Source organism: Artemia sp. Qi Xiang Cuo, chromosome 5, assembly GCF_049724085.1.
Source record: "Artemia sp. Qi Xiang Cuo chromosome 5, ASM4972408v1, whole genome shotgun sequence".
NCBI lineage: Eukaryota > Metazoa > Arthropoda > Branchiopoda > Anostraca > Artemiidae > Artemia > Artemia sp. Qi Xiang Cuo.
In genome coordinates, this window is record NC_142798.1 from 80884434 (window position 1) to 80904632 (window position 20199).

A 20199-nucleotide genomic window follows, 5' to 3' on the forward strand; every position below is an offset into this window, starting at 1 on the left:
GAAGATCTATCCTTTCTCAGGATAGTATATCCCAGAGACTTAATTTGTTGATTTTGGGTTAAATGAGTTTCTTGGAGGCAAGCAATATTAATTGAACTATTATTCATAAATGATGTTAGTTCATTTAGCTTATTTTCTGTGAGTGATCTTACATTCCATTGGAGTATTGATAAATGTTGTGTTGTTGATTTATTCTTCATATGGATGTGTATCAATGTTCAGCTTTGTTAAGAGTAAAGCAAGATTGTTTTTTGCTTGAATGAGCATATCATCTGGGATGTAAATTTTTGCCAATTCTGCAATAATATTTGTTTTCTGTAGTTGATGTATGTTCATGGCCTGAACTGCATTACAGTTTAGAATGAATAATCATATATTTGGGGATTGCATTTTTGGTAGTGCATCCTGTTTGTTGGTTAATGGATTAATTCCTGGTAGTGTTTCTGGTTTGTTTCTTCTTGGGAGGGAGGGCCAGGCTGGCCTCATCTCACCGGACAAGGAGGCTTGTTGGCTTGGTGATTGCTTCTGATAGGGATTTGAGTTAGGGGGCTTAGAAGATGGTGTTTTATATGGGGTGCTTGATGCATTGGGGGCATTTGACTTGGGGGTTTTGGTTGGTTTCATTACAGGCTTTCTTTGGTATTGTGGGGCAGCATTTGCTTCCATTGCTGCAAAGGGGTATGGGATTGCCTTCTCTGTTGATATTTGGAGTGTTAGAGCTCTGTTCCTGTATGCAGGGCATAATGATTTATTTGTAGATTCATGTGGGCCTTTGCAATTGATGCATGTAGGCTGAGTGTTGTTGCAAGTTGTCAGCTCTTTAGGATGGAAAGATTTACAATTACTACACTCTTGGAGAATTTCATTGCATTTGTTTGTTGTGTGTCCCAGTTTGAAACACTTCTGACACTGAATAGGCTTAGGTTTGTATTCCTTGTGTGGTTTGATTTGCCCAAATAGGAATAATTTTTCTTGGATATCAATTTTATCCTTCAGTGTGAATAAGAAGGATCTACTAGTTTTTAGGCCATTAGAGTTGGGTTTTCCAAGTTGGGTAACATCCTCAACTGGGATTGTGTTTCCAGCCCTATCTGGAAGGCCTTCTTTTAACTCCTGAGTAGATATCTCTGGGGGAACATTGTAAACTACTATTTTTGTTGGTGATTGTTTTGGGTTCCAATTAGATGCAATAATTGGGGTATTCAGAAGGGATTTAAGGTTAATTATTGTATCTGCTGATTTCTGATATTCTACAGCTATTATCAGATATCCATCACTGTTAATGTTAATAGATAACATTTATTTTAGCAATTTAAAAATTGCAACTCTTATTGCAGTGATCATTTTTATTTCAAAGGGGGTAGTGGGAGTAATTTTAAGGTAAATTCCTAAGTTTTTGGAGGGAGGATCTTGGGAAGGGAGAGGGGAAATGCTTTTAATTGGGGAGATTTTTTTCCTTTTTTTAGAACTTCTAGAGAGGACCTCTTGAAACCCATTATCATCATTTATAGTTACATTATCCCCTAAACTTATAATTGTCCTATTCTCCGAATTTGATCTATCATTAGAACTTTGAGATAGGGTCCTTGACCAGCCAGGATGGGTATCTTTCACTATGACACTTTCACTGAAAATTGGATTTGGGATCTGGGGAGACTTTTTTTTTTGGAGGACTTCTAATCATTGCCTATTGGAAAAAGCTATAAACACAAAAATAAAACTAAAAAAAGAAGGGAAAATAGATGATATCAAAACGTCTACACTATAATATGGGGAGGATAAACACCACAGTATAGCCCTGAGGATGACTTGAGCAGAATTGGTTTAGTACAACTGCTGATTAGAAGAGATAATAATCACAAGAAAATATATTTCGATTTTCTTATAAAGGTTGCTGTTTCTAAATAAAAGAAGTGAGGTATTCCTTTTGGAAATTAAATAAAAAAAAACAATTTTTTTTCAACTGAGAATTAGTAGCAACATTATAAATCAAAACGAAGAGATAATATTCTGTATATGAAGGGTTTCCTCAATACATTGCTTTTGACACTAATTTTTTTAACATTTTTAAAAAGCGTCATATCCTAAGCGTATTAACCTCGCCTGCGTATGCAGCCTGTCCCAAGCCAGGATAAAGAGGGAGGGTTGGGCTGTGGGCTTGCGACCCACACCCGGGACCTCAAGGGCCTGCCCTCGGGGGAAATCCTAACTGCAACCGAAACATCAAGTCTGAGCCACGGATTTTCGAACCCCCTTTTGATGACGACCTCTGCATGCCCACGGACAAGATTTATGAATGCGAAACAACACCTCAAATTTGGTTTCTGGAACGTCCGCACAATGTCTCAAGACTCCAATACTGAACAAGTGCTAAGAGCACTGGAAGATTACCATCTTGACCTTCTGGCTGTGTCAGAAGTCCGATGGCTAGGATCTGGATCAAATAAACTGGATGGAGATGTAACGAGTATATACAGTGGATCGCTGCCAAATCGTGAATACGGAGTAGCCCTAATGATGACAAAACAGACTTCCAAAGCTCTACTACTTTGGACACCGGTGTCATCTAGAATCCTGAAAGCCCGCTTCATCGTTGCGCATGTGAAACTGTCAGTAATAGTATGCTACGCACCCACCAATGATGCCACCTACGAAGCAAAAGACGAATTTTACAGAGCTCTCAACTCCGTGACAAACGACATACAACGGCATGACGCGGCATGTTTTCTAGGAGACTTTAACGCGAAAGTAGGGAACGATCGATCGTTTTCCCCTGAGGTTCTTGGAGAGCATGGCCTGGGCCAGCGAAACAAAAACGGAGAACTACTTATCGACTTCGCGCTCCTTAACGACCTAGTAATCGGAGGTACCCTATTTTCTCATCGGGATGTACACAAATATTCTTGGATATCTCCCGATGGCCACACCCGAAATCAGATTGACCATTGTCTTTGGAGCAGGAAGTGGAGATCAAGCCTACTTAATATAAGGGGATATAGAGGAGCTGACGTTGGCTCAGATCATAATCTGATGGCAGCAAAAATCCGCCTCAAAGTGAAAAGAAATAGAAAAGCAAATAAGGCTCCCTTAAACCCAGTCTTTGACTCGGAGAAACTGAGGTTAAGAGAATTAAACCAAGCCTTTAAACTGGAGATGTGGAATAGATTTGAAGCCTTGTCTTTACCAGATGATGCTGATAGCAATCAACACTGGGAAAGAATAAAGTTGTGCTTTCACAATGCCACAAAAGCCACCATTGGGTACCGCAACAGCCCAAAAGACCAGTGGCTATCTGACCAAACTTGGGAACTCATTGAGACAAGGAAAAAAGTAAAAGCATCAGTTATCCAAAGACAAACCCCCGACCAACAGATCCTCAGAAAGGATGAATACAGAGCCGCGGATCAAGAGGTAAAAAAGAGTGCCAGAAAAGACCGGAGAAACCTGGAGCGAAAAGCAGCGCAGGCAGAAGAGGCGGCGGAGAGAGGTGATTCAAGAACCGTCTATAAAATCACTAATGAGATTATTGGAAAGAAATCCTCTATTCAACATGGACCAGTAACAGATCCCGCGGGCATCCTGATAACACAGCAGTCTGACGTAAACGAAGTTTGGTCCAGTCACTTCGAGAAGCTGTTAAATAGACCTCCACCAGAGGATCCCCCAGAGATCCCAGCAACAACACTGTTTTCCTTAGATATCAGCACGGATCCGCCGTCATCCACTGAAATTATAGCAGCAGCAAAGAAGCTGAAAAATGGGAAGTTGCCTGGCTAAGACAGGATAACCGCGGAAATGATCAAAGTGACAGTCATGACCTGCCTCAAGTTCTGGACAGCGTTGTTTGCAGTAATCTGGACGACCGCCAAAATACCTTCGGATTGGAAACGCAGCACGCTTCTGAGAATCTTCAAGAAAGGCGACACATCCTTCCCAGGCAACTGGCGAGGAATCTGCATGCTTTCCATACCTAGAAAATTGCTAACGCACATTTTACTGCAGAGAATCAGCTCGCAGCTCGAAAGACATCTTCGCGACGAGCAACATGGATTCAGACCGAACCGTTTATATGCAGACTTGATATTTACCCTACGGCTACTGACGGAAGAAAGCAGAGAATGGCGCTCCAAAATCTATATGATATTCATCGATTTTGAGAAGGCATTTGACTCAGTAGACCGCCAAAGTCTGTGGAAAACCCTACTGCATTACGGAATCCCTGAAAAGATAGTTTCACTGATTGTTGCGTTTTATGAAGATAGCGAGTGCTGAGTAAAGACACCAGATGGCCAAACCCGTTTCTTCCGCATTATGTCAGGAGTTAAGCAAGGTTGCGTCTTGTCATCGCTACTTTTTGTAATTGTCATTGATTACATACTACGAAGTACAAGCACAGACGGAATCCAGATAAATCCAGAAACGCGCCTCAGTGATGTAGACTTCGCTGACGACATCGCCGTCCTAGAATCATGCAAGCAAAGACTCCAAGAACTCCTTGACAAAGTGAGGGAGAGAGGCGGCCATGTCGGCCTAAAAATAAATAATGAGAAAACAAAATGCATGGCTACCACAGATTCACCCCTGAGCATCACTTGCGGAGCATCACTACCAACACATAGAGCAAGTTGTCCATTTCAAATACTTGGGAAGCATAATAGAAAGTACCGGATCGACCACAAAAGAAGTGCTCACAAGAATCGGCCAAGCCAATGGGGCCATCAATAGATTACGGAAAGTTTGGCGGTCCCAAAGCTTCTCTATACGGATAAAGCTACGACTGTTCAATAGCAATGTTATGCCAGTGCTGCTTTACGCTGCCAAAACCTGGCACCTGAACCAGGAACAAGAGCGAAGAATACTTGCTTTCGAAAACACATGTCTCAGAAGAATTCTCAACATCCGTTGGCAGCAGAGAATAACAAACCGATCCATCCGTGACAAGACTGGCCAGCCTCTTGTGACACATATCATAAGAGTCCACCGATGGATATACCTTGGCCACGTACTTAGTATGGATAATTTCCGGCTACCTAATGCAGAATTCCATTGGTAGCAATTGAGTCAACACCACAGTGACAGACCCAGAAACACCCTACGTCAAAAGTACCAGACAGATCTCCGTATACTACACGCATAAATCCAACCTCAGTGGGAGGACATACTTGCAACAGCAAACCGGCGGGAAGATTGGCGGCCCCTTCTTGATGCCCTGGGTGCCTCTGGAGGCACAGGTGGATCTAAGGTCTAAGGTAAGGTCATATCCTAATTAAAAGACCCATGTGTTTCAGGAGTCATTCTTAAAAAAATGGGAAAGACAGTCAAACGTTTGCGTAAAGAGCAAGGTATTAAGGAGTGGGGCAACCCCTAAATATACGGAATAATATCTGTTCGTTATGAGTTTTAATGTTGCTCCTTACTTTCAGTTAAAAAAACTTGTTTTTTTTAATTTAATTTCTGACTGTTTTTGAAAAAATGCCGGTAAATCTGTCTCAAACTCCATGAAAAATTCCCTCCCCTCATGGGAAACTCTTCCAAGGAAAGTTCCACCTACGTAAAAAAATCCCCCCGTAAAATTCGTTCCTAACAATTCCATCCTCGCTGAAAATTCCCCCTCCCCTCCGTAAAATTTTATGAAAATGATTTAGCCCTTAAAAATCTCCTTAGCATACTTTCATTTGAAAAAGACTTTCAGTTCCAATCGTTTTTCCGATCACTCAGAAAAATTTTTGTCCCGGAAATACAAAATTCGCTGAAAATTTCCCCAGAAACTACTCCATATGCAAAATTGAGTAGGCAAAGGGAAAGTAAGACAAATAAAAAGAATTTCGTATTGGAGTTCTGTCATATCTCCTTCAGTGTAAATTTTCCCACGGACAGTTTACCCCCGAAAATTTCTCTCCACACGGAAACCCGTCCCAAACACCCCCTCTCCCCCCCCCCCCCGAAAAAAAATGTCAGTATACTTCCCAATAACGAATACTACATGTAAACAGTGGGCAAAGTTTATAACTTAAAGTTTTAACTTAAGAAACTTTTGATGGAATGATTTTGGGGGAAAAGGTGTGCGGAAGGGGGCTAGTTAATTTCTTTAACTTTTATTGGATGTTTTCCTCTTTTTCAAAAATCAGAGAAATTTTCTCAGGATCGTAGCCTTTTATGGGCAGTACTAAACTTAATGAACCTTATAAGTTTGGAATCAGCATAATAAGCCGATTCCTTTGATATGGCTATTGATATCAAATTCCGTTTTTTAGAGTTTTGGTTACTATTGATTCATGTCGCTCCTTACTTACAGCTCGTTACCACGAACTGTGGGTTTCATTTATGCATTGATAGTAATTTCTGATCGTTTTAGTTTGAATTCTTATACAACTTTATTTCTGCTGGTCTAAGTTTAAAATTGACTCTGCTTCTCTTTGAAAGACTTCTCTTTCAGAAAATTTACAAAGATTAATTTCTGTTCGTTTTCGATTGTCAATGTTTTATTATGGGATTATGGGTTAGTATAATGAATATTGCTCCAAGACCTGAATGCTCTTCAGCTTAAGAATTTAAATATCCGATTATAATTTAAATTCTTAAGTTGCACAAGGTCGTCTGTGTTTTAGTTTTGTTTGAATTCAATATAATTATTGTATAATTTTTTTTTTCAATTAGAAATCAGGGTTTGGATCTGTCCTTGAATTAAAATTTTAATTCAGCAGTAATTTGAGATAATATGGACAACTTGAAAGAATCTTCCTAGGGGAACGTTCAAAAGATTACATAGGAACGAAAATGGATATATGTCAAGAAAATCCTTACCTCTCTTTTTTTCCAGCTCTTCGAATGCTTCTAGTTGTTACTTTGACTTGAGCGTTTGCTAGTTGTGGCATGGTAAAAATTCATTCCGGCAATCTAGACGCAGATGTCTTTTGGTTAAGTTCAACATCTTTCTCTTCGTTCCCTTAAACTTCAAACTTAATATGTTAGCCGTTTTTTTTTTAGATATTTCACATATATACTTTTGGCAACCTGGATGCAAGTAGTATCTTGATTTATTTCAACATTCCTGGAGTTTCCAGTAAATGCCATAAGCCCTTTCTGAGATATTGCAAATTCGCCCTTTTGACAACCGGGATGCGAATACTGTCTTTTTGTTGAGTTCAATACACCCCTCAGCATTCTATGAAAATTCTAGCTTAATAACCTTAGTTGTTTCTGATACGTTGAATCTGATGGTGTAATTTTCATTAATATTCTTTGACTTTTATTGGGTATTTTCTCCTTTTTCGAAAATAAGGGAAATTTTCTCAGGTTCATAGCCTTTTATGGGCAACGCTAAACTTAATGAATCATAAATATTTGGAACCAGCATAATACGCCAATTCCTTTGATATATCTATTGATGTCTAAATTCTGTTTTTTTTTAGAGTTTTGGTTACTATTGAGCCGTGCCTTTCTGGTGCACTTTCCCAGCAACGAAAACAAACCAACTCCAGTGATCTTCAGCGGCACCATTTCATTCTCAATTAAGGGGGGGGGGCTAAGAAACCTCTGTGGGCCCCCAAAGTGGCCAGCTCACAGTTGTTTAAGAGCAACGTTCCTTCACAGTGGTTAGCACAGGCCTCTTCCAAAATCAACTAATAATAATAAGAAGCAATTTAAAAGTTTTAATAAATACAGAGAACTTAAGTTTGGAAAGTAGTTCACAGTTTTATTGCAAAACTGGGAACCAACGAGGTCTCATTTTTCCAAAAACCCAACCAGAGCCACAAAATCCAATTATTTCACACAATTTTTCTTTACTAAACACCAACATCAGATCACTGAGCATTTCGTCACCCATTGTTGACCTTAAATAGGTTTTAATCAGGCTTAACTTAAAAAAGATTCTCATTACAAGCCGTTGTGATAGGCACAGTAATGAAGATCTGTATGATTTTCAAAACTTCAGAATGTGCTATTAACTTTGTCTTCACTAAATTGTGAAGTTCTAGGAGATCTTTTGGCCTATTGGCTAGAGTCGATATATCTTCTCACAAGATCTGTTTGCAAGATAAACAGGGTTATGTCAATTCAAACTTTTTTGTAATGTGTTGCCACACTAGCTAGTCAGCTCGCATTGAGAAAGTGCGGCGGATCAAGATCTAATGCAGAGATTGACTCTAACAATGAAAGACTATTCGTGAAGCGGCTTTCAAACTCACAGCACAATCTGTCTTTTCACTTCAACATGGTCTCTTTTCCCAAAGTCGACACGGTTACAAAATTAGGTAAGTTGGAAGCTACTTACTGTGCATGTTTTGGTCTTTTTCATGAGGGACCAGAATTCTGAAAATTTTGCAAAAGGTCGTCAGTGAGGCCACACTCACGAGAAAATTCTTTTGCTTTATGAAACGTTACATCAAAAGCTTTTTTAATCGATTGTCAATAATTTTATCCCGCGTAGCTGCAGTAAGACCAGGAGCTCTAGAGAAAAATAGGTTTACCACCTGCAGTTGCTCAAACAGAGATATTGTGGCAAAAAACAATTCTGCTAGATGGAGTGTATATATATAAATTCCAATGTCTGAAGACTGGTTGCGAGTCCGTGGACCTGAGCCCATCTCTGAAGAATGTTTTGGTAATTGATGAAACAGTCAAGATACAGTTGTATCTATTCATTACTCTGTTCACCGATATATATATATCAGCATACCAATCATGTAGTAGATAATTTCTTCAACTGAGGAACAGTTATGCTAGCGGATTTCTGAGAACTAACAAACAGTTGGTGGTGTAAATTGAAATTCACAATGAAACAATACAGCTCTTGAAGAATGGAAAATAAAAATGCCATTTGTCTCAAGTTCTATATACAATCACCCAATTGTAATGCCTTTCAAAAAGGTTGAGTCTATGAGCACGGCGGTGAATGTAAATTGCATGCGGTGCAACTGCTTTAATACCAGCTTGCATACCTGAATGTAGCTGCTCATGACACTGGCTTGATATTTTCATAGAAAAATCGAAAAAGTAACAAATTCCCCCCCCCCCTTCTGGATGTCAAAACAGTAAATTCAACCCCCCCCCCCCATACAAAATTTTCTTGAATTGACACTAATTGGTAGGTCTATTATTTGTTTTTTTTTTTTCATGTTTTTCTTGCCTTTTTTTATAAGTTGGTTCAAGCCAAGTCCCCCCCCCCGCCCCCCTCCATTGATAATGCCTTTCAATTGTGAAGTAGAAATATTGGTCTTAAATTTTTGGTAAAATTTCTTTTTAACTGTCCTTTTAACAAATATTGTACTTTTTCCATAATTTCATTTTGTTATAATCTTGGGTATGGGTATGGATCGAATCTTTTAATTGTTCTTTTATATAATAAATTTATTTCTTATCTTTCCTGAAATCATAAAAAAATAACTGGTCTGACGTTCTCACTTTGATTCTCTCAAAGTTCAAGAAGCTATATTTCAAGAGAAATCAATACAATTTAGAACAGATTCAAGAACACACTCAAAGAAATAAAGAGTACATAATAAACATATATAGAGGGGATCACTGCTCCAGAATCACGTAACTGACATTTATAATTTGCTATAGGTTCTGGGTCGCCTTGTTTTATTGTGATGAAAGTCGGGCACTATGGCTTTTGCAACAAGACAATAAAAATGTGTCATGAAATAGGAATAATAAATAAATATATTCAGGAATGAAGCTCACAATAGATTGTTGTGAAGTACAGCTCTATTAGAAACAGATTTATTTTAATTGACAACAAAATTTTTTCACACTTAAGATCAAATCAATATAATTGTGACTACTGATTTGGGGCCCCGCCTAAAATCAGAAGAGGGCTATAGCCCCAGCCAGCCCCTCCGAAATGACGCCCCTGGTGAGCTTACTACCGGTACGCTAAGTATCTCCTCGGCCTCCCACCTTGGGCAAGTAATTCTTGGGCCAATAGGAGATACGGTATTATAGTCCCTAATAGTGCCTTCCGCAGATGCATTGAAGCATATAATAACAGAATCAGTGGACAACCATGGCCAGGGGCGTCCTGAGGACCATTTTATTGGGGGAGGGAGATCTTCGTAAATTTTACCGAATCGCTAGCTGATTTATGCCGAATTTTCTTCAGAACTCAGGAATTTCGCAAATTTTCAGCCGAAATTTTTGCCTTAGGTGAAAATTTTACCGAATGCCAAAAAAGTTGGGGGAGGGGCTGCCCCACCCCCTCGGGACGCCCCTGCCTATGGCATGCCCTTTTAAAACAGTACATATATTGCGTTTTTGGTTGTGTAATTATTGTGCTTGCGTGCTTATGTTATGAATTTTGTTTTATTTGTCGTTTTCCGTCTTTCTCTTTTCTTGTTTTTCGCTCTTATGCTTCGTTTGTTACTGTGTTTACAACGGGTCATAAACCAACATGAGTACTCTAATACTATAACATATAAATACTTACTTGCCATTGCAATAAAACCAATATTTCAGCAAGAGCCAATCAAGAGTTTTGATATCTGTCGACAGTAGTGGCTTAGAAATGTGTGATTTTTGAGCGAAGAGGGAAAATACATGATGTTAGGGTATGTTGCTGCATCTACAAGGGCTTTGGCATCATTGGATCTAGACAAGAACTTTGTCTGGGCTTCAGCCATAATCACGGAGTTACCTTCGTACAGCAAGGCATGCTGTGGAACTACTTTCATTCACTGGCATGAACGGTCTGATTCATTCTTTGCTTTTAATGGAAATGTTAGTTTTACTTCACTTTTCCTTCGTTTTTGAATTGACGTAGTCATTGTATAACAAGCTACATTGATAATAGTACCTAATGTTAATTAATAGTAGAAAACTGTTAGTAATAGTTTTAGTAAAAGTAATTGCGGTAAGAATAGTAATCGTACGAATATTCGCGGTGAGAGATGCCGCATGGGGAATAGTGACTACAGAGGTAGTCGGGATGTGAACAGCAGTGGTAGTTTCAGTAAGGACAGTTATGGGAGTTGAGTCACGGTGTGAGCAGTCGTTCTAACAATATACTTGGGATGAATAGTGGCTAAAGCCAAATTTGTCGTTGGAGTAGTCTTGGTTTTAAAAGTAGGGGCGGGAATAATGGTGGTCATGGTAAATCAGCGGTGTCAATAAGAGCACATGCGCTATTTTCCAAACTTTTCAGGAGAGCCAAAAACTTTCGTGTTGCATTATTTCCCTAAAAATAAACTAGGAGTGTGTTCCAGGTGGAAATTGTAATTTAAATCATAATGACTTCCGATTTAATGCGAATTAACTAGTACTTGGAATAATTTATTAACTAATGCCTTAATACACATTATATTTTATTATTAAAATATGAATAACTTCAAGGAGTAAAAACTGAAAAAAAAATCTTGATGCCTTAATACTAATTAACTCTTATTAGATCAGTCATTTAATCCATTTTTCCTAATTTGATAATGATTGGGCGGATGTTAATGTACTAACGATGCTAGTTGTCAATTAGCTGGAACCCACGCTATATATTATATATGGATGATGCTTAAGAAACTAGTCAAACGGGTTTCTTTCAATAGGGAATTGGATTGCAAACCGTGGTTTGTCATTGCGTTTATAATATTTAAATTTTTGGGGTTTAGGAAAAAAAAGTACCTAGGTCAGGTTAGGTCATGTATTTAATATATGCTATGCTTTATTCATAACAAATGTAATATAAAGTTAATTTTCGATTGTTCCACCTCTTAATTCGCTCTCACATGGAATAAAAATATTATTAATATTAAGTATTATTAATTTTTGTCAAACCTGGAGAACGCTCTATATGTTATGAATTAAATGCTGGATAAAAAATATTTTCCATTTTTTAATTGAATATCCAGATTTGTGTTCATTTGGGGAAACATTCCAATTTCTAATGGAGCATCATACAAGACACGCTTATTTAGGTAGTTATCGTTATGTCTTTGAATTGATGGTTGTAATTTTTGCCTAATATCCTACACTGACGTTTATTTGATGAATATGATGGTTACGGTATTCAAGTGAACGGAATGCACAGAAAGGACAGTTTTTAAGGGTATGATTTTGAGTCCTCACCTGATGTTGTTTGGTGCTATATCTCGATTAAGGAATGCAAGATTTACCAAGACACTACATTTCGGTATTTAGATTTACCTTACCTTAGACCCGCCTGTGTCTCCCGAGGCACCCAGGGCATCAAGAAGAAGCGGTCAATCTTCCCGTAGGTATGCTGCTGCCAGCATGTCCTCTCACCAAGGTTGGATTGATGCGTGCAGGTTACGGAGAAATTACTGAAATTTAGGTTTACTCGCAATATATGGTTCAGACTTCAGAGGCGCACGAGCGCTCATTACAGATCACCGTGTAACTTAAGCAAACCGATTACAAGCCTTGTGGCGCAAAGATACAGTTACGACAAGCCTGTATAGGCTGAATTATCGGCTGCAGTTTCGTTACACCTTGAATATTCTTCGTCAAGGTACTTGCTAATGAATTGAACAAATTGGGGCTTATATTGAGCCTTGCCTTGGCCCGGAGGTTGTTGTGACTGATTGCGTGGAATGCTTTGGTTAAGTCCAGGAAAACGCTAATGACCTTGTAACCTATTTCGTCGTTTGCCATTATAATATAAACGGAGTTAACTACAGGATGTGCAGTGGCGTGATTTCGACGAAATCCATTCCAAAGTCTCTTCACACTACAAATGTTAAAAGGGAAACAAAATATTCTACTCCAGAAATTATTCTACTCAGTAGATGAGGCACAACTCTTCAACCCTAATTCTTGTAATACCAATTGCTTGTATTGAATATTACATTTTACTAGCAACCTCGGAAAAAAATTCATTCAAATAGCTAACTATGGGTAGTAAGCACTGTCATAGGACGTTAACTAGAGCAATGGTTCTGTTGTGACGAGCCTCGTGCAAAATGATTTAAGAATGGAATAGGTATCAATATACATCTTGCAGCTTTAAACGAGCAATAATTGTGTATGGATGTATGTAGGCTATATATATTTTCTCAAAAACGGCTCAATTTTTTTTCAAGGGGGGGGGGATTGGCACACCAACATTTTCTGGTCTAAAAAAAAAAATCTAGATAGGTCACGACTTTAGGACCCCCTCCCTGCCCTTAATATATCTTTCTTAATTTCTCTGAATTACAGATTTAGATATCAACTGAAAAAATCAGTCAAATAAACTTTGACGCAAGAGCAAAGGTTTGTCAAAACGATTCCCCGCATTACTATTATCAAAGGCTCCGATCTCAGTTAATTTTTGCATCGCATTAATCAAGGTCGAGAGAACAGGCCACTTAAACTTTGAAAGGGACTTTAGCAAGATCTTCAGCTAGAAGTATTATTACGTTGGACTGGATTTTTAGTAAACCCAGTTTTTTTTTCGGGGCCACTAATTCACGGGCCACAGTTCGGGGCCACCGATTCACGAACCGAGTGGGCAAAACTAAAATGAATGTCAACACAACCAAATCTAGAACAATACACAAAAATGTTCTTTTCTTGTGTGAATCAGGATATGGGGGGATTGCGTTTCCGCGAGACGGTTTTCAATAATAGGGGGATCACATCAGACACTGGTTTTGTGTCTAAAATTTGCTTTACCGAGCGAAGCTCGATCCTCTGGTATTAAACTTGAGAAGAGTAGAAACGAAGTCCTATAATGATTCAAACTTAAAACGGTGCCTGATCAACGAAAAAGTAAGTAAATCTTTTGTTATTGACAAACAAGGCAAAGAAGAGAACAAGCGGATATCACTAAAATTATGATTTTTGTATACAAGATAAGCTATTCCATAATATATCTTAGGACTCTTTATTTCTATATAGGTCATTTTACAGAGGTAGAAATTTTTATTTTGGGTTTTGTTCTATTTTTGCCATTTGTAGAACTCCAAGGCAATTTCAATGAGCAACCTAGAAGAAGAATAAGATCTTCCAGCCTCTGCACTTTTTTAGGGATGCCGATTGGATGGGGAGGATTGACCCCTAGAGTTTAAAAAATACCTTCCCCTTTGCACCTTTGTTTAAAAAACAACTACATCCGGAAAAATTACACGATTATTTTCATATTTGAATCAGGGCATGGGGTACGCATTTCCGCAAAGGGAGAGGGGAGGATACACAGGACACTGTAGGGTCTTTTACCCCAAAAACCTGCGCATAATACCACACCCACTGATCTGTTGAAATATTAGCCGGAGCAAATCATGACACTCGCTTTGCACAGCTCAAACGAACAGCACATGTTACGAGAGTGTTTAATAACATCTGCGGAGCCCTTCTCTATTTCTTTAGTTTATAAATGATCAACTTCAGATTCAGACTGCTACTAATTTTTTCTTCTCAAATAGGGAGCATACTAAACTTTATCGGGGTCTTCCGGAATCCCTTTCACACTCTGTACCATAATTTGCCAATGCAGTACTATTGATTAGGTCAATAAGTTTGAATAAGGTTTTGTGATAATTTTCTGATAATTCACCTGCTATATTCTTTTTTTTTTCTGGTTAGTGCTTTTAGCCGCTCTACCAAAATTCAAACATACGTGAAGTTTTATTGTATAATTTCGTATATTTGTACGAAATTATACAATTAATTTCGTAAAGTTCATGGGCTTTGCAGGTGAGAATAATTTTAAACATCTGTGGGTTATCAAGTGTTTCATAACCCACAAATTATACGCCCTTCTCTTTATTGTATAATTTCGTATATTTTTTTATTTCGTTCGCCTATTTTTTTGTGTTGGTTTAATTGCGTCCCATCCCTGCCAAGATATGTGTCTGTTTTATTATCTCTGATGTCGCAGAAGTAGACCCTGCCGAAAAGAAAAAAGAAGAAGGAAAAACAAAACAAAAAATTCTCTTATGTAATTAAAGCTAAAGGTTACAAAGTGTACACGATATTATAAAACATTACTAGTCCTTTATATTCAGGACTTCCACATTAAGCATAAATCCCTATTATCCCTATATGAGAAGTTACTCTGGAGTAAAACTGAACTTTGTGGGGATAAGATCGTTATTTCACGAGGATTCAGGTAATTAATTAAAATCAGAGAAAAACCAAAAATTTTTTGGTCGTATAAAATTTTTTATACGAGACACCTCTGGGATCTGACCGAGAGGTAAGAAGATTTCCCCTCCAAAATAGTCTCCAATAGAACAGACCTTCACATTCAGATAAAATATTCTATAGAAAGACAACTGCGTCTATAATCTATTTTTTACATGACGATAAACTCAAGAAATTACTTAATGGTGTTTGATAAGTGGTCGTTTGATTATTCAGCTCATGGTTGACTTATTAAGGCCAGAAGTCGGCACGCTTGTGCAAAAATTTCTCTGGGGACAGACTTATTCGGAACTTAAGGATTACTCGGATGGACTAAGTCAAAATCTCTAAATAAACATTATCTTTTTTCTGTTGATCAAGCGAATAACAGCTCATTTTTCATTAACAGCTAAGTTTTGCAGCAGACCAAAAAGACATAAAGAGTTGCAAGCGATTCTAAGAGCCTTAACTAAGCAGGCAGGTTTTGAGTTTGCATACTTATCAAACACACAAACAAAATAACTATTTGATTCCAGAAAATACCCGCTCAAAAATAAGCCTAGGCAAAGCTCAATATTATGTATATCAAGGACATACATAGGGGGTCTAGCCCCCCTCCGAAATCATTTTTCCTGACGTTCTAAGCATTTCGTATTCAAATTACAAAGTAAAGTCTGCTGTTTTGTTATTACCCCCCCCCCCCGGCTGACAATTAAAAAATTCATATATGTGTGATGTAGATCCTATTCCGAAGAGCCTAAAATTTAGGGATATTGAAAGATTAAAAGCGAAAGCCCTGTTTATACTGGCAGAATGAAGAGGTTTTAAGTCCTTATCACATAGCATATTTCCTAGTCCAATCTTTGGCTAGTTCGTTATACCTCTCACGATTGGTTTTGTACATTCTGGCTATTTCTGGCATTAATGGATCGTCTGGATTGGGGTCGCAAAGTAGTGAACAGATTGACAACAGCACTGAAAAAGGAAATCAAGAATAAGTTATTTCCCTTGGAAAGTGTTTCTAAGTTCCTATTTACTCGTTCCATAGCCTATTCTAAGGCTTAGGAAATTGCACAAAGTTACACTTATTGTAACAAAGTTACAATAGGTATAAACTTGTAAACAAAGTTATACCTGTTTAAGTCTTGGAAAGAAAAAATAAAATTTCCATTAATCGATCTGAGTCTGATTTTCTTTTACTTTAAGATTTAAAAATAAGCGATTAAGGTGGTAGGTCTCTTCCCCTGTACCAATCCTTTAGTAAATCTCCTGAAAGACAGACTTTTAAGGGGAAATACATTTTCTAGCCTGTATAACCCTTGTACAAGAAATTCCACTTTCCTCCAAATTATGTTTGGTAATGCGTGGTAACTATTAAGTATTTGGACATCGCACGGTACTTTGACCGCCAAGAGCTCATTACTAAATTCTCGTAGAAACATGTTGGTCGGTATCAAATCCCGTGTGGATTGGGGGTCACAAAGTAGTGAACAGATTGACAATAACACTTAAAAAAAAAAATTCACTTATCAGTTATCCACAGCCAATCCTTTTTTTGTTATTAATTAAAAAAAACTTTTTCCACAAAATATCTTTTTCAAAGATAAGCAAAGAACTCTATTCAGCAAAAAATGAGCAAAACTAAACTAAAATAATCTGCCAGGCGTGGAGCCATCGCATCTCAGCATTAATAAATAAATTAATCCTAAAAGGCAGAGCAAATACAATAAATAACAGAGCCATACTCATGTCAAGCCGAATTTAACATAAGTAGTGGGTGAAATTCCCATGCCTTCCCAAGGTCAGAACATAATTTGCACTTTACCGAAAAAGTACAAATGACTCTGCATTGTCAGTTTAATATACATATACTGATATTTAGTAATCAAAATGTTAATATTATTTGATTTATTAAAGTTACAAAAGTAAAAACATTTATATTTTTTCAGTAAACTGCATAATTCCCAAGGCCAGAAAAAAAATATAAATGTTTTCACTTTAATATCTTTAATAAATCAAATAATACTAACATTTTGATTACTAAATATCAGTATATATGTATTAAACTGACAATGCACATTCATTTGTATTTTTTTCAGTAAAGTGCAAATTATGTTTTAAGACAACGCTTTCAATAAAACTTTATATGCCCCAGGGCATAACTTACAATCCTTGCACTGAGGGCTCTGAGGGGGTTATCCTCCTAAAAGATAAAATTTCCAGAACTTTCAACAAAATGCAAATAAGTGCACTTCAAAAAGTGCAAATTTTGTTCTGGCCTTGGGAAGGCATAGGGGTTTTGCGCCCAACTTATGTTAATTTCTGCTCGTTTTGAGTTTTACTCGGTTAATTATTGTAATTTCTGTTCGTTTTGGGTTTCATTTATTTACCGATCTGGACACAAATAGTATTGTTTAATTTAGTTTCATACCTCATCTAGTTGACCTGAAATGGAAAAATTGATACCATTCGCAAAACAAAAATCTGTTTACTTTCTTTGATAGCTTGGATACACTTACGATATTTTGTTTTGTTTAATTTTTAAGCCCAGAATTGGTTGGTTTGGGGGGGGTGGGTGGTAGTGGAAGGGGGATTAGTTGCCCTCAAATCACTTTCGACTATTAAAAAGGGCATCAGCCCTTTCTATTTTCAATCGAATTAGCCCTTTTCGAAGTTTCCACGACAACTCCTTCGATATGAAGTGCCCTGGTCTAAACAACAACAACAAAAAATAATACATTATGCCCACTTCGATCTTTACTATAAAAATTTCAAGCCTCCCAATCACTTTCAACAATTAAAAAGGGCACTAGAGCTTTCTATTTCCAATCGAATGAGCCCCTTTTGGAAATAACAACGATTTCTATAAACACCTTATATACCCCCAGGGCATAAATTACAACCCTTACCCTAAGGTCTATTAGGGTGGTTGTCATCCTCTAAGACTGAATTTCCAGAACTTTCAACTACGTTTAACAACATGGCTATCTCAAAATTTTTATTGGATGTGTTGGGGAAATGGTGGGCGTGAGGGGGATGCTGATCACCTTCCAATCACTTTCGACTATTAAAAAGGTTACAAGCCACTCCAATTTCCAATTGAATGAGCGCTTTTTGAAGTTTCTACGACAACTTCTTCGATACGAAGTGCCCTGCTCTAAAGGAAAAAATTAATAAATAATACATTGTGCCAACATCGTTCTTATATGCCCCAGGGCATAACTTAAAACCCTTGCCCTGAGGGTTGTGGGGGAGTGTCTTTCTCTTTACTTAGTCCTCTTGTCTCGTTTTCGAGTGTCCCCATTCTTTACTTAGGCAGCGCGATCGTGCTGCCTATGATTTATACAACAACTTTCTATACAGACCTTATATGCCCCTAGGGCATAACTTACAGCCCTTGCACTGAGGGCTCTGAGGGGGTTATAATCCTAAAAGGCCTAATTTACAGAACACTCAACTACGTTTAACAAAATGGATATCTCAAAATTTTGATTGGATTTTTTTTGGAAATCACTTTCGACTATTAAAAAGGGTACTAGCCCTTCGAATTTCCAATCGAATTAGCCTGTTTTGAAGTTTCTACGACAACGCCTTCTATAAAAATTTTATACGGCCCCACGGCATAACATAAAACCCTTGCCCTGAGGGTTGTGGGGGAGTGTCCTCCTCAGAAACATATTTTCTATCTTGAAATCAACTATGCTGAACAAAATGGCTATCTCAAAATTTTGACTGGATGTGTTTGGGGGAATGATGGGCGTGGGGGGGGGGGCTAGTTAAAACTTAAAACGAACAGAAATTATTCTGTATATGAAAGGGGCTGTCCCCTCCTCAACGCCTCCTCAAAGTTTTTTATTATTTAAAAAAATAGATTTGTGAGAAAGTCAAACTTTAGCGTAAAGAGCGAGGCGTTGAGGAGGTGACAGCCCCTTTCATAAACGGATTAATTTCTGTTCGTTTTAAGTTGTAACGTCGCTCCTTGCTTTCAGTTAAAAAAACTTTTTTTTTTTTTATTTAATTTTTGAACGTTTTTTAATTAATACAGGTTTTGATTTTGGCTTACCCTACATGAATAATTAAAAAAAAATTTGCATATTAATTTTACTTTTATTTGGTTAAATGACTTTCTCGAAAGTCGTTTAATTCTATTTATGAACCTTTTTATTAATAATAAATATACGTAACTTACGAATTAACTTACGTAACGAACTTCAATATTCATATATTTTTAATACGTATGTTAGGGGTCCCCCCCCCCTAGTCAATACCTTGCTCTTTACGCTAAAGTTCGAATTTTGTTCCTATTCTTTAATTCTTTAAAAACGACCCCTTAAAAACAAAGGCCGTTAATTAGAATAAATAGCTCTTATGAAAGTAATAAAAAATCTTTGGCTTAAAGAACGAGGTATTGACTAGGGGGTGAACCCAATCATTTAAGTAATATTTTTTATTCATCTTAAGTTTTGATGTTGCTCCTTACTTTCAGTTGAAAATCTTGTATTTTTTAAAATATAATTTCTGATCTTTTTTTAAAATAATGCTACGAAATCCGGTGCCCCCTTCATAGCAATGTCCCTTCCCCCATGGAAAGATCCTCCCACATAAACCCCAACCCCCCCCACTACCAGAAAAAATCCCCCCTTTGAAAACGTCTGTATACTTCCCCAAAACCAATACTATATGTTAACATCGGGTAAAGTTCATAACTTTCAGCCCTCCCCCCAGGGACTTCGGGGGATTAAGTCATCCTAAGAGACATAGTTTGCATATTTTCGACCATGTTGAACAAAATGGTTATCTCAAAATTTTGATCGGGTGACTTTGGGAAAAAATGAGCGTGGGAGGGAGCCTAGTTGCCCTCCATTTTTTTTGGTCACTTAAAAAGGGGCACTAAAACTTCTAATTTTCGTTCCAATGAGCCCTCCCACGATATTCTAGGACCACTGGGTCGATACGATCATCCCTGAAAAAAACAAAACAAAAAAAATAAACACGCATCCATGATCTTTCTTCTGGCAAAAAATGCAAAATTCCACATTTTTGTAGATAGGAGCTTGAAACCTCTATAGTAGGGTTCTCTGATACGCTGATTCTGATGGTGTGATTTTCATTAAGGTTCTATAGCTTTTAGGGGGTCTTTATCCC

General features: G+C 37.7%; 2 protein-coding genes across 2 annotated transcripts in view; one reads left to right on the plus strand and one right to left on the minus strand.

The window, feature by feature from the left end:
• The first annotated feature begins 2340 nt into the window (after nt 1-2340).
• On the plus strand, nt 2341-12283 carry LOC148952606 (protein CFDP2-like). The gene is made up of 2 exons (XM_089089233.1): nt 2341-3411; nt 12146-12283. Exons 1-2 carry the CDS (start codon nt 2341-2343, stop codon nt 12281-12283), a joined length of 1209 nt encoding a protein of 402 aa, XP_088945359.1.
• A 2563-nt stretch (nt 12284-14846) lies between these two features.
• Nucleotides 14847-20199, minus strand: part of LOC148952607 (ubiquitin-conjugating enzyme E2-17 kDa-like) — a 90023-nt gene continuing 84670 nt past the window's right edge. The window contains exon 7 of the mRNA XM_089089983.1: nt 14847-16029. Coding sequence (XP_088946109.1) covers nt 15890-16029 — 140 coding nt within the window. The 3' untranslated portion in view covers nt 14847-15889. The remainder of the gene's footprint in view (nt 16030-20199) is intronic.